At 39.7% G+C, this 12557-nt stretch overlaps 1 protein-coding gene across 1 annotated transcript in view; it reads left to right on the top strand.

The window, feature by feature from the left end:
• The window catches only part of LOC106087721 (dendritic arbor reduction protein 1), a 159369-nt gene that overhangs the window by 123710 nt on the left and 23102 nt on the right, over window positions 1–12557 (top strand). Inside the window, exon 5 of the mRNA XM_059370933.1 lies at window positions 1139–1198. Within this exon, the coding sequence (XP_059226916.1) occupies window positions 1139–1198 (60 nt within the window). The remainder of the gene's footprint in view (window positions 1–1138; window positions 1199–12557) is intronic.

The following is a 12557-nucleotide window of genomic DNA, read 5'->3' as shown; positions in this document are numbered from 1 at the left end:
CTGCCTGCCGTGGCTGCATTCAAATAATATTCGTTGGCTGCTTGCGCGCTGATGTGTTAGCACTAATATTTCCAATATTAGCCATATCAAGATGCAAACTGAGTAAAAATGCTAAAGGAAAATCAGCGCACAGCCACTTTGGTATGAATGGTGAACGCTGTACGGTACGCCACCACCTAAGCCAAGGTAACACCAAGCACAAGACGAGCGGGGGGTGGGGGTAGACATTATAATAAGACATACCACAAATAAATCCATAAAGCCATCGAGAAAAACAATATAGGTTGGAGGTACCACCGCCGACTATGCGAGTACCATTCGAATGGTGCAGCCAACATTCGATTGGCGTTGTTTTCCATGGCGAACACATAAAACACGACAAGCAACAGGTTGCCAACATTCAAATAACATGCAACATACACTGTGCGACAGACGGCATGGATAAGGTGGATTCCACCGCCTTGATATTCAAGCACCCCACACCACACCACACCACACACCTCCTCCAGTCCACACAATGGCAAATCTACATTGTTATTTGCCACAAATAAGGCGGCTATTGCTGTCGTATCCAATATATGAGTCTGTTGGTTTTTTTTTGTATTGTTCGAAAAAATCTCCTTTTTGCACCTCGAGAAAAGACAACCCAAAAATACTTCGATTTCAAATTACATTTACGGTTACTTCACTCGATCTTCCATGGCATCAGAGGCAGGGTGGTGAGCCGCAGGGTGCGCGAGGGCATCGTGTGAAGGTATGAGCGCGATTCAGCCAGCCCGCCTAACAAGTGGCAAAAAAATAAGGGAAGAGCAGTGCAATGCAATGCAGTTTACTGGCCGTTTGTCATGGACTGAAATGCTGAAAAAGCGCTACCACAAAATCGTGTTATTGTGGTAAAATTATTGCTATTAAAATGATTTTTAACCCAAAACAAAATAAAAAACAACAAAAAAATATGTGATTTTAATTTTTAATTCGAGTTTGGTTTCCATTAGCCATGCCATGTCCGTATAATTTTGCTCGTTCCATGAAAATATTATGCTTGTTAACCTTTCTAATAAAACTTTTTGTTGCTCGCTCTCTTGATTTGTGTTTCTCATTCTTTCTTTTTGTTTGTTTGCATGTCTCCCTTTGACAGGTTGTACAAAAGTCTATACCAAAAGTTCACATTTGAAAGCACACCAAAGGATACATACAGGTGAGTTTGAAAACAAAACAAATACAAATACAACTCAAATACAAATACAAACAATTAGAACATCTACTTAAACTATGGATAGGTTTATACCAATTGCTGGGTGTATTTGTGCCAGCTGGTTTCTGTCTCAAGTCTTTTGTTTGTGACCGACTGATGGAATATGGCAAGAATGCCCTTCGACATTTTAAATTTCTACTCGAATACGATTTTAACAAACAACTCGAGCCATACAAATTTCATTGCAAATTTCACTGAACACGTGCGTACTTAACCAAAACGATTCTTTTACCGAAATAATTTCAACGAACAAAAACACGATAAAATCTACAATTTTAAGGTCACCCTCTCTGAGTGTGATGTGATTTGTGGAAAAGTTTTTATGGTTCTTCAGTCGTATGCTGAGATTACACGAATTAAAGTAAAAAACTAGTCCCTATGAAGAAAAGTCGCAAACAGTTTACACCCTTTATGAATATTTAAAATTCTAAACTGGATAACATTTCGAGTGCAAATTTGTTATCAAAATGTTTCCGAAATTCGATTATCATGCAGTTCACTGAGTGTTTTTCCCTACAACAAATTTTAACATTTCATCCAAACTTTTCATATATCAAAGAGTTTTTAGCTGCAGAGTCGTCGGTTTCCTGTTGCACATATTGGGTCTTGTTCTAATCAAACTTTCTATGAATATCGAGCTCCACTGTCTTGAAACCCCAAATTGTCTTGTTGAGCAAATTCGTCCTACTTGGGGGTTGTTATGGTGGTGGGACGTTCCAAGACAATTGGTCCCGAATGTTGATGTCACATACATGGTCTTCTCCCAAATGCCCTTCATTTGAGCTCCATTTTTTATAGTCGGCAAACATGACCGGTTTGGGGGGTATTTTGGAGGATGGGGCGGCCACTCAGTGACTTGGCTTGGATATATATTAAATTCGTGTTTTACTCTAAAATACCTTTTAATTGAGCCTCATATTGCAATGGTCAGCAAATACTTCCTATGTGGTTGATGTTATAGGGGTGGGGTGGCCCCATAGACACTTTTCCCGAACATTGATATCCGATTCATGCTTTACTTCCAAAGACCTTTCATTTCAGCCCCATATGGCTATGGCAGTAAATTTGCTTTCTTTGGGGGATGTTCTCGGGGATGGGCGGCCCCCCAAACACTTGGTCAGACATCTGACCAAACCCCATATGGCTATGGCAGTAAATTTGCTTTCTTTGGGGGATGTTCTGGGGATGGGCGGCCCCCCAAACACTTGGTCAGACATCTGGATATCAGATTCGTATTCTACACTCAAATAGCTTTTATTTAAGTTCCATATTGCTATGGTCAGTAAATAAGTCATGTTTGGGCTTTTATACCCATCACCGAAAGATGGGGGTATATTAATTTTGTTATTCCATTTGCAACACATCGAAATATCCATTTCCGACCCTAGAAAGTATATATATTCTTGATCAGCGTAAAAATTTAAGATGATCTAGACATGTCCGTCCGTCTGTCTGTTGAAATTACGCTACAGTCTTCAAAAATAGAGATCTTGAGCTGAAACTTTGCACAGATTCTTTTTTTTTGTCCATAAGCAGGTTAAGTTAGAAAATGGGATACATCGGACTATATCTTGATATAGCCCCCATATAGACCGATCCGCCGATTGAGGGTCTTAGGCCAATAAAAACCACATTTATTATCCGATTTTGCTGAAATTTGGGACGGTGAGTTGTGTTAGGCCTTTTGACATCCCTTGTGAATTTCGCCCAGATCGGTCGAGATTTGCATATAGCTGCCATATAGACCGATCCTCCGATTTAGGGTCTTAGGCCAATAAAAGCCACATTTCTTCTACGATTTTGCTGAAATTTGGGACAGTGAGTTGTGTTAGGCCCTTCGACATTCTTCGTCAATTTGGCTCAGATTGGTCCAGTTTTGGATATAGCTGCCATATAGACCGATCATCCGATTAAGGGTCTAAGGCCCATAAAAGCCACATTTACTATCCGATTTTGCTGAAATTTAGGACAGTGCTTTGTGTTAGGTCCTTCGACATCCTTCGTCAATTTGGCTCAGATCGGTTCAAATTTGAATATAGCTGCCATATAGACCGATTTCTCAATTTAAGGTTTTGGCCCCATAAAAGGCGCATTTATTGTCCGATGTCGCTGAAAATTGCGACAGTGAGTTGTGTTAGGCTCTTCGACGTCCTTCTTCAATTTGGCCCAGATCGGTCCAGATTTGAATATAGCAACCATATAGACCGATCTCTCGATTTAAGGTTTTGGGTCCTTAACAACAGCATTAATTGTCCGATTTCGCCGAAATTTGGGACAGTGCGTTGTGTTAGGCTCTTTGACATTTTTCTGCAACTTGACCCAAATCGGTCCAGATTTAGATATAGATGTCATGTAGACCGATATCTCGATTTAAAGTCTTGGCCCAATAAAAGGCGTATTTATAATTCGATTTCACTGAAATTTGACACAGTGACTTATGCTAGGCTTTTCGACATCCGTGTCGTATACAGTCCAGATTGGTTTATTTTTAGTTACAGCTACTAAAAAGATCACTATTTTGTTATACACAATTGAACAATGACTGGTATTTATTAGTATATATAGCTGCTGTGGGGCATATGGTATGCATTTTTCAGCGGATTTTGACGAAAGGTGGTTTACACATATACCCGAGGTGGTGGGTATCGAAAGTTCGGCACGGCCGAACTTAACGCCTTTTTACTTTTTTTTTGGATAGGGGTGGACCCCCAGAGACTCTGTGCCAAATATGGATATCAGATTCGCATTGTACTCGAAAATACCTTTCATTTAAACCCCACATTGCCATCGTCGGTAAATATGTCCGATTTAGGGGTGTTTTGGGGGTTGGGGTGGTCCCCCAAACACTTGGTCCGACAATTGGATATCAAATACGTTTTCTAATCTAAAATACCTTTCATTTGAGAGCACACACAATTTCGCTAAATTGCACCACCCATCTCAGAGATATGGCGTTTCTGAAAATAAGGGTAAGGGGGAGGGTCCGCTCCCCCTTCAGATATCAAATAATGTAGCGCCCTATTTTCACCACGACATCACCATCAGTGAAAATTTCAAGAAAATCGGTTCAGCCGTTTCTGAGTCTATAAGGAATACACAAACAAACAAACCTACAAACAAACGCAAATTGATTTTTATATATAAAATGTAGGTTAGATTAGGTTACAGTGGCAGTCTACGGTACAAACTCCTGGCACGAGATAGCTGTGAGTTTCACACAAGCTGGAACTTTGAGCTCCAATCTATGTGGTGCCCATACCTGTCACGAATAGCTTAGCTGCGAGCTACTGGGCGCCTCCACAGGTTATGGATAGTGGAATGCTCCATATGGAGTAGGTATCGAGTGGAGAGTCTCAGTAAGTGGCCGGGCAGCACCGGCTCTTGTATAAGTACTGCGTGCCTATGATGCTCGATATGGTATGTTCGCATGGCGATCGGTCCTTTGCTCACCTACAGGAGCTTGACGAGGATCGTCACCTCTACATACAAATGTGGCTACAGCAACAACAACTGTAGAAACTGACTCACTTAGACTATATAAGTCCAAAATGAAATAGATTGCCCCAAGTGAAACAACTTCTTCGCTAGGAGATTCTTCACGAGTTGGGTAAAGACATTCTTCATTCCACAAGTACAAAAAAGTAAGGAAATGCAAAAGTTGAGCGAAGCCGACTATATACCCTAATACCCTACAACACCCAGTCTATCAATTACAGTTATAACTCGATTTACGTCGTCTCGGCTATCGTCGACTCAATTTAAGCAGTTATTCGATTTACGTCGTCTCAGTGGTTTCTAAGCACAAAGCGTTTGACTGTTTGTTTTTATACCCACCACCGAAGGATGGGGGTATATTCATTTTGTCATTCCGTTTGCAACACATCGAAATACCCATTTCCAACCCTATAAAGTATATATATATTCTTGATCAGCGTAAAAATCTAAGACGATCTAACATGTCCGTCCGTCTGTCCGTCTGCCTGTTGAAATCACGCTACAGTCTTCAAAAATAGAGATAATGCGCTGAACCTTTGCACAAATTCTTTTTTTTTTGTCCATAAGCAGGTTTAGTTCGAAGATGGGCTATATAGGACTATATCTGAGTATAGCCCCTCGAACAGAAAACGACGGAAAACCTTTTGCTTTGATGGGACTCGTTTCGAGTAACATTTCCTAGGTCATATAATTTTGCAACAGGAATAAAGCAACACTAAAAATGATTCCTTCAGCTTAATGAAAATCAAGTGGTGTCGATTCGATACAAATGAACTCAAGTTTTTATTTTACTGACAGCAATGACATTCTATTTTATCAAATTCGATCACATCCATATATCCCCACTGTATTTTATAGAGCTTTAAGGTTTCCATTTTCATTGGAGCCAAAGACGCAGTTTTTTTTTAGGGACTGTCTGCTAGAATATCTTGAATAATAATTTCAAAGGCATAGGTTTGCCTCTCGATTGATTGTGCCAGCGTTAAGATTGGCATCATCTTCTTACAGATCATAATATTTTCGAGGAGTTCCCTGTTATCTTTTGCTTTTTTAAACAATTCAAAAATGTCCAAAAGTTTTAACATTTTCAAAAATGTTGCCTTAAAAATCAATCAAAGAATTTTGGATTGGCTTTCATGTGCTGTGTGTCACTCGCTGTTGGTTTTACACTAAAGAGACACCTTTTGACACGAGATGATTAAGAAAAATATTCTGACATTTTCACTTATTTGCATAAATTGTTGTTGGGGCCCGTTTTGGGTTTTTTTTGTTGTGAGGCTTTTGCATTTTGCATTTTTGCCGTTTACACCCAAAATATTTTTTCACAACATAATTCTTGGTTGGGGGGAAAAAAATAAAACGAAATAAAAAAAAACAGCCTCAAATAACCACCATGGTATTCAACGGTCATGGCGTAGATGGTTAGCGTGGAAAAAATGCTCAACACATTATTTATAATCTGTGAAAATATCACATCGCCAAGTGTCTACATTAGCCACATCCAAAAGTACAAAATATGCCATGCCAACTCGGCTATACCATACCAACCCCAAGACAAGCATTTATTTTTGGAGACGAAGAAACAAAATCTACATATCATTGATAGAAATAATTGTGATTGCATTTATGTGCATAAACTATTTAAATGTCAATTGATAGCTAAAACGAGCACTGAATCAGCGAAACCCAAAGCTGGCACGGTTGCTGTGGCCAGTGCACTTGCGATCTCCATGAAACAGTTGCGAAAATGCTAAAGGAGCACAGAAGTCAACAGATGTGACAGTGTGTTTGCGGTTTGCAACGAGAGAGCTCCACCGATGTCACCTTAAACAAATGCGAAAAATGTCCTTAACGCCGCCAGAGGTCTCAGAGCCTTCCAGGGTGAAATTCGCCCATTTCTATGAAGAGGTTTCTCAAATCCCCTTAACATCTACATGCATGTGCTGCATTCTGCATATTTTATTGCTAAATAATTTCAAATGTTTTCAACAATAAAAGCTCTAATAAATCAAAACGTATGCAACAATTAATTACAACTGCAGCACATAACCAAGAGACAAAAATTACATGGCCACAAAAACAGCGACACGGCACGAAAATGCGATTCTGTTTATGAAGGAAAGGAGAAAAACCAAAACAAATGCTGCAATTTAATTTTATTAATTTGTGTGCTTGTTGCTGCAATCAAGCATGCAGTTAGTCTAAACGAAATGAAACGTTTTCAAATGTACCACAACGACAAGATTCAAATGCGCGGGAACCCAGTCCAAAAAACAAAAAATAAACCAACGTCAACAAGTCCGCAACAAAATTACACAAATGGCCAAGCAACAACATACAATACATAAACAGCAGCAACATCTACAACAACAACAACAATATTAACTAAAGTTTTTGGGAGCATGTAATTCGAGTCACAGTTAAATCATGGTTTACCGCTAAGACAACCACCATCACCATCACCATCGTCATCATCATAGCCGCCCCATCTGCAGCTAATTTTGCATTCGCATCAAGCATTCAATTTGGCTCAGTAAGCAGCATAAAACATGGGCGCACTTTATTTGCTGATTCATTCTCCTTACCATTGGGTTCCTGGTATTGGACATCCAATACGGAAAACAGCATCAGTTGCACTCTTGCCTTGGTAGTGTTGTTCCTTTTTACAAGCTGGTGATCATGTCGCGATCCCGCTGACGCTGAATGATGAAGACGCCAATGATGCGCAACAATGCAGCAAAGGCGTTCAGAAAATCTTAAAAATCAACAACTCTGTTTCTTTAATACGTACGGCTTGACCACATTGAACTTTTAAATCACGCTTGGGCCAATACAAGCGCACTACGTTAACCTCACGGTTAATCGCAGGATATGAAATAGTGTCTAGTCTAACGAAATAAAGCAAATCAAGCAAATCCTTCAACATCTCACCAAATGGCAGTTGTCAACAGAGTGTTCCGGTCGAATTCTACGGGGACTGTTTTAATTGCTGCCGTTAACCAGAATAAAAACAAAAGACTTAGGCAACGAACTTGATTTGATAGCTTTGAAGCTAACTCAAAATTCAGTAGCTTACTCATAATGACATTTCTTCTTTTTTTGTCCATTAGCAAGTTAAGTTCGAAGATGGGCTATATCGGACTATATCTTGATATAGCCTCCATATAGACCGATCCGCCGATTTAGGGTCTTAGGCCAATAAAAGCCACAATTATTATCAGATTTTGCTGAAATTTAGGACAGTGAAATGTGTTAGGCCCCTCGACATCCTTGGTTAATTTGGCTCAGATCAGTCCTGATTTGGTTATAGCTGCCATATAGACCGATCCTCTGATTTAGGGTCTTAGTCCTATAAAAGCCCAATTTATTATTCGATTTTGCTGAAATTTGGGACAGTGAGTTGTGTTAGGCCCTTCGACATCCTTTGTCAATTTGGCCCAGATCGGTTCAGATTTGGATATAGCTGCCATATAGACCGATCCTCCGATTTTGGGTCTTGGGCCCATAAAAGGCGCATTTATTGTCCGATGTCGCCGAAATTTGGGACAGTGAGTTGTGTTGGGCCCTTCGACATTCTTTGTCAATTTGGCCCAGATCGGTTCAGATTTGAATATAGCTGCCATATAGACCGATCCTCCGATTTTGGGTCTTGGACCCATAAAATGCGCATTTATTATCCGATTTTGCTGAAATTTCGGACAGTGAGTTGCGATAGACCCTTCAATATCTTTCGTCAATTTGGCTCAGATCGGTCCAGATTTGGATATAGCTGCCATATAGACCGATCCTCCGATTTAGGGTCTTGGGCCCATAAAAAGCGCATTTATTGTCCGATGTCTCCGAAATTTGGGACAGTGAGTTGAGCTAAACCCCTTGGCATACTTCTGCATTATGGGACAGATCGGTCCAGATTTGGATATAGACCGATCTCTCGATTTAATGTTTTGGGCCCATAAAAGGCGCATTTATTTTCCGATGTTGCAGAAATTTGGGGCAGAGAGTTAAGTTAAGCCCCTCCACATATTTCTGAAATTTGGTCTAGATCGATCAAGATTTGCATATTGCTGCCGATTGACCGATGTCTCGAATTAAAGTCTTGGCCCCCAAAAAGGCACATTTATTATCCGATTTAGCTGAAATTTTACACATTGACTTATGTTAGGCTTTTCGACATCCATCGGTATCCACCCTTGCCCCTCACCTCCCATGGCAACTGATTAAGGTATGCTGGTTCGACTTTTCACTTAGTCACGGTAGAATTCAAACCAAATTTAATATACCACACCCACCTCAATGACGACCTCAAACAGCAGGTAACTACAGGTATTGAACGACGGTTACATCTCTACAACTGCAACAACAATATGACTACTGCATCAGCATTCCTCGTCCACTTGCAGACAATGTTTATGTGGTGAAAACAAACCACTGGGCATGAATTCTTTCTTTGCTGGCATTGTGGCAAACTCTGTTGTTGGCCATCCATCTACGTTTTTATACACACTACACCATAGGATGGGGATATACTAATCTAGTCATTCCGTTTGTAACATCTCGAAATATTGACGCAAAACCCTGTCTAGTATGTATATTCTTGATCGTCTTGACATTCTAAGTCTATCTGTCGAGATCGCGTTAGCGGTCGAATGCGTGAAGCTTGAAATTTTGTACACATACTCAATATTGATGTAGGTCAATCCCATGGCAGCCGGTTGTACGTACCGGATTGACCTGATGGAAATTTCCATCGGCAAGGGCTGCCGCCTCGGTGTGCAACACACTGCTACAACAACAATTGATGTAGGTCGTTGGGGATTGCAAATGGCCGATAACGGTTCACATTTGGATATATCTTCCACATAAACCGCAATTTTTGTCTGATTTAGTTAAGAATTTGCACATAGTATTCTGTTATGATCACCAATAACTGTGCCATGTACGGTCCAAATCGGTCTTATATAACCTGATATAGTTCCCATATAAATCGATAAATCTCCCGATTTGAATTTTTGAGCCTTTACAAGGCACAATTTTTGCCCGATTTGGTTGAAATTTTGCATGCGGTGTTCTGTTATGACATCTAACAACTATGCCAAGTACCTGTTATAGCTCCCATTTAAAACGGTCTCTCGATTATCCTTGTTAGGTTCCTAGAAGTTTAAATTTTTGCTTATTTTTTATAAATTTTTCCAAGAATTCATGGTGGTGGGTAACCAAGATTCGGCCCGGTCAAACTTAGCATGCTTTTGCTTGTTGATTTTCAATTCTCTCTACCGAACTCGTAAAATGCTTTGGACTAAGTTCTATCCAAAAGAACGCCTTTTGTTGCCACTAAGAGGAAAAAATGGTCAAATCAGTGCGTCGGCATTACCAACAGTGGCAGCAGCAGTAGCAGCATCCTTTTCTGTGTTTTCTTTGACTTATTTAGTTAAAAATTGTTTAGCGGTTAATTCCAGCGATTTCATTCAGAGTTTTTTGTTGGCTCTGATTTGCTTTTGTTTGTGTGCATAAATAATGAATTTTCGCTACACTCGGCTTGCCGCACTCCTCCGACTCCTTACTGCGATGAAGATGCTGACTGTCTGGTCGACTGGCCATGCATTGTAGGTCACTGTGTTAAGTTGCGCATTACGATGTTATTCTAGTGATCAGCACTCACTGCATCGCCTTGGCAGCAATGCAGCACTCGTTGGTGCAGAGCCAGCAAAGAGCCATCATCAAGTGGCGGTGGCAAAAGTTTTCACAATAACAGTGCCTCTTATAAATTGGGTTAAGTGATGGATGAATGAAAGAATGAATAAAGGCATGCAGGGTGAACGGGTGAGTGGGGAGGGACACTACACCCTCTCGTACGGCAACGTGACCACGTCGGGCATGAATGGCCAGCAAATTGACGGCATAAAAAAAGAAAAAAGCCTTTTCGTCCATTATATGGCAAACAATACAGTGCAATTTAAGCTTTTGTTGTGCCTGAAGTTTGAAGGAAAAATTAATTTTTATAACTTGATAACGTAGGCAGTTGAATTGAGCGCTCTCATGCCCGTTTTGTCTTCTGAAGGTTTCATTCTATTATACACTGCCACACTACAACAGCAGCTATACGGCACTGGTCATTGCTGTACAAAACACTTTATGGTGGCACTAAAATATGAAAAAGTAGTGAAATCAATATCGCTAACATCGAATGCGGTAGCAATGCAAAGTGCAGCAACAATAAATGTAAATTCAAGCGGCAATGCAATCGGCAAGCGCTGTACAATCGGACTCAAATAAGAGTATCATTTAAATGAATTATACATTTTTCAATGAACAGAATCTAAAACAAAATGGATATCAAGGAATTCGATATCAAGTCATTAGAAACGTGAGAAAAATTCTTTGCCAAATCGGAGAGACAAGCTACTTGCTATTAATTCTTAGGGTGTGTGGATTCTAACAGGGGGACTACTATCAAATATTATGATCCGAAATGATCCATTTTTGCCAACGTATGGGGAAAAATTAACAGAAACATTTTTGATGTTTGTAAACCAAAGACAAATTGCAGCTGGAGAGGGGCCAATCCTTTGAAAAACTGAAATCATTCAGAGAATAGAAGCGAAGTTGACGCATGAAGAGACATTGATCCAAGGGAACAAACTTGTGGTAGCCAAACTTAAAAATCCAATATGGCATTTCCATTTGGATTTAAATTTGACGCTATAAATTAGCAGAGGGAGGTTAGGGAGTAATACAAATGATAGCATTATCTACGCTAGAAACGTTTGTCGATGTCGTGTTGTCTATGATCAAATCCACCTCTGATCTGACAATTTCCTTTCAGAAATCACCGTTCCATTTCTAGTACTATTTATTCTCATGCTCATTAGATTGACACACTCCCCTTTGGTAAAAAATACGGTTTAAAATTGTTGTCATTGAACCAATATATACAAAATTTTCATAACATTTGAGCCATGATAAAAAGAAATTAAAAAAAAATGTGGCAAAAAAAATTGTGAATTTCATTTATCAGAATTAAGGATTTTCTATTAAATACGGAACAGTGGTTATCGAAGGCGAAAATCAACAGCAGTCATAGTCGAAGGCGACTTTCATATTTCGTGGTATTCTGTAAAGTTTTTGCCTTCAATTCTTAGCAATAGCACCATAATAAACAAAAAACAATAAAAAAGGCGTTAAGTTCGGCCTGGCCGAACTTTGGATACCCACCACCTCGGGTATATATGTAAACCACCTTTCATCAAAATCCGGCGATAATTGCATACCTTATGCCCCATAGCAGTTATATCGAAATATGTTCCGATTTGGATCAAATACAAATGAGCACAAGTCATTTTTCAATTGTGTATAACAAAATATTGGTCTTTTTAGTAGCTATATCTAAAAATAAACCGATCATAACCATATACGACACGGATGTCGAAAAGCCAAACATATATCACTGTGTCAAATTTCAGTGAAATCTGATTATAAATGCGCCTTTTATGGGGCCAAAACCTAAAACCGAGAGATCGGTCTATATGGCAGCTATATCTAAATTTGGACCGATCTGCGCCATATTGCAGAAGTATGTCAAGGATCTTAACTTAACTCACTGTCCCAAATTTCGGCGGCAATAAATGCACCTTTTATGAGCTCAAAACCATTAACTGAGAAATCGGTCTACATGACAGCTATACCGAAGTGTATCAAGGGGCTTAACTCACTGTCTCCAATTTTGGCGATATCGGACAATAAATGCGCCTTTTATGGGCCTTAGACCCTAATTTGGAGGATCGGTCTATATGGCAGCTATATCCAAATC

The sequence above is a fragment of the Stomoxys calcitrans genome, chromosome 1, assembly GCF_963082655.1.
Source record: "Stomoxys calcitrans chromosome 1, idStoCalc2.1, whole genome shotgun sequence".
Lineage (NCBI taxonomy): Eukaryota > Metazoa > Arthropoda > Insecta > Diptera > Muscidae > Stomoxys > Stomoxys calcitrans.
Note: the sequence above shows the minus strand (reverse complement) of the source record. Positions and strands in the feature narration are given on the sequence as shown.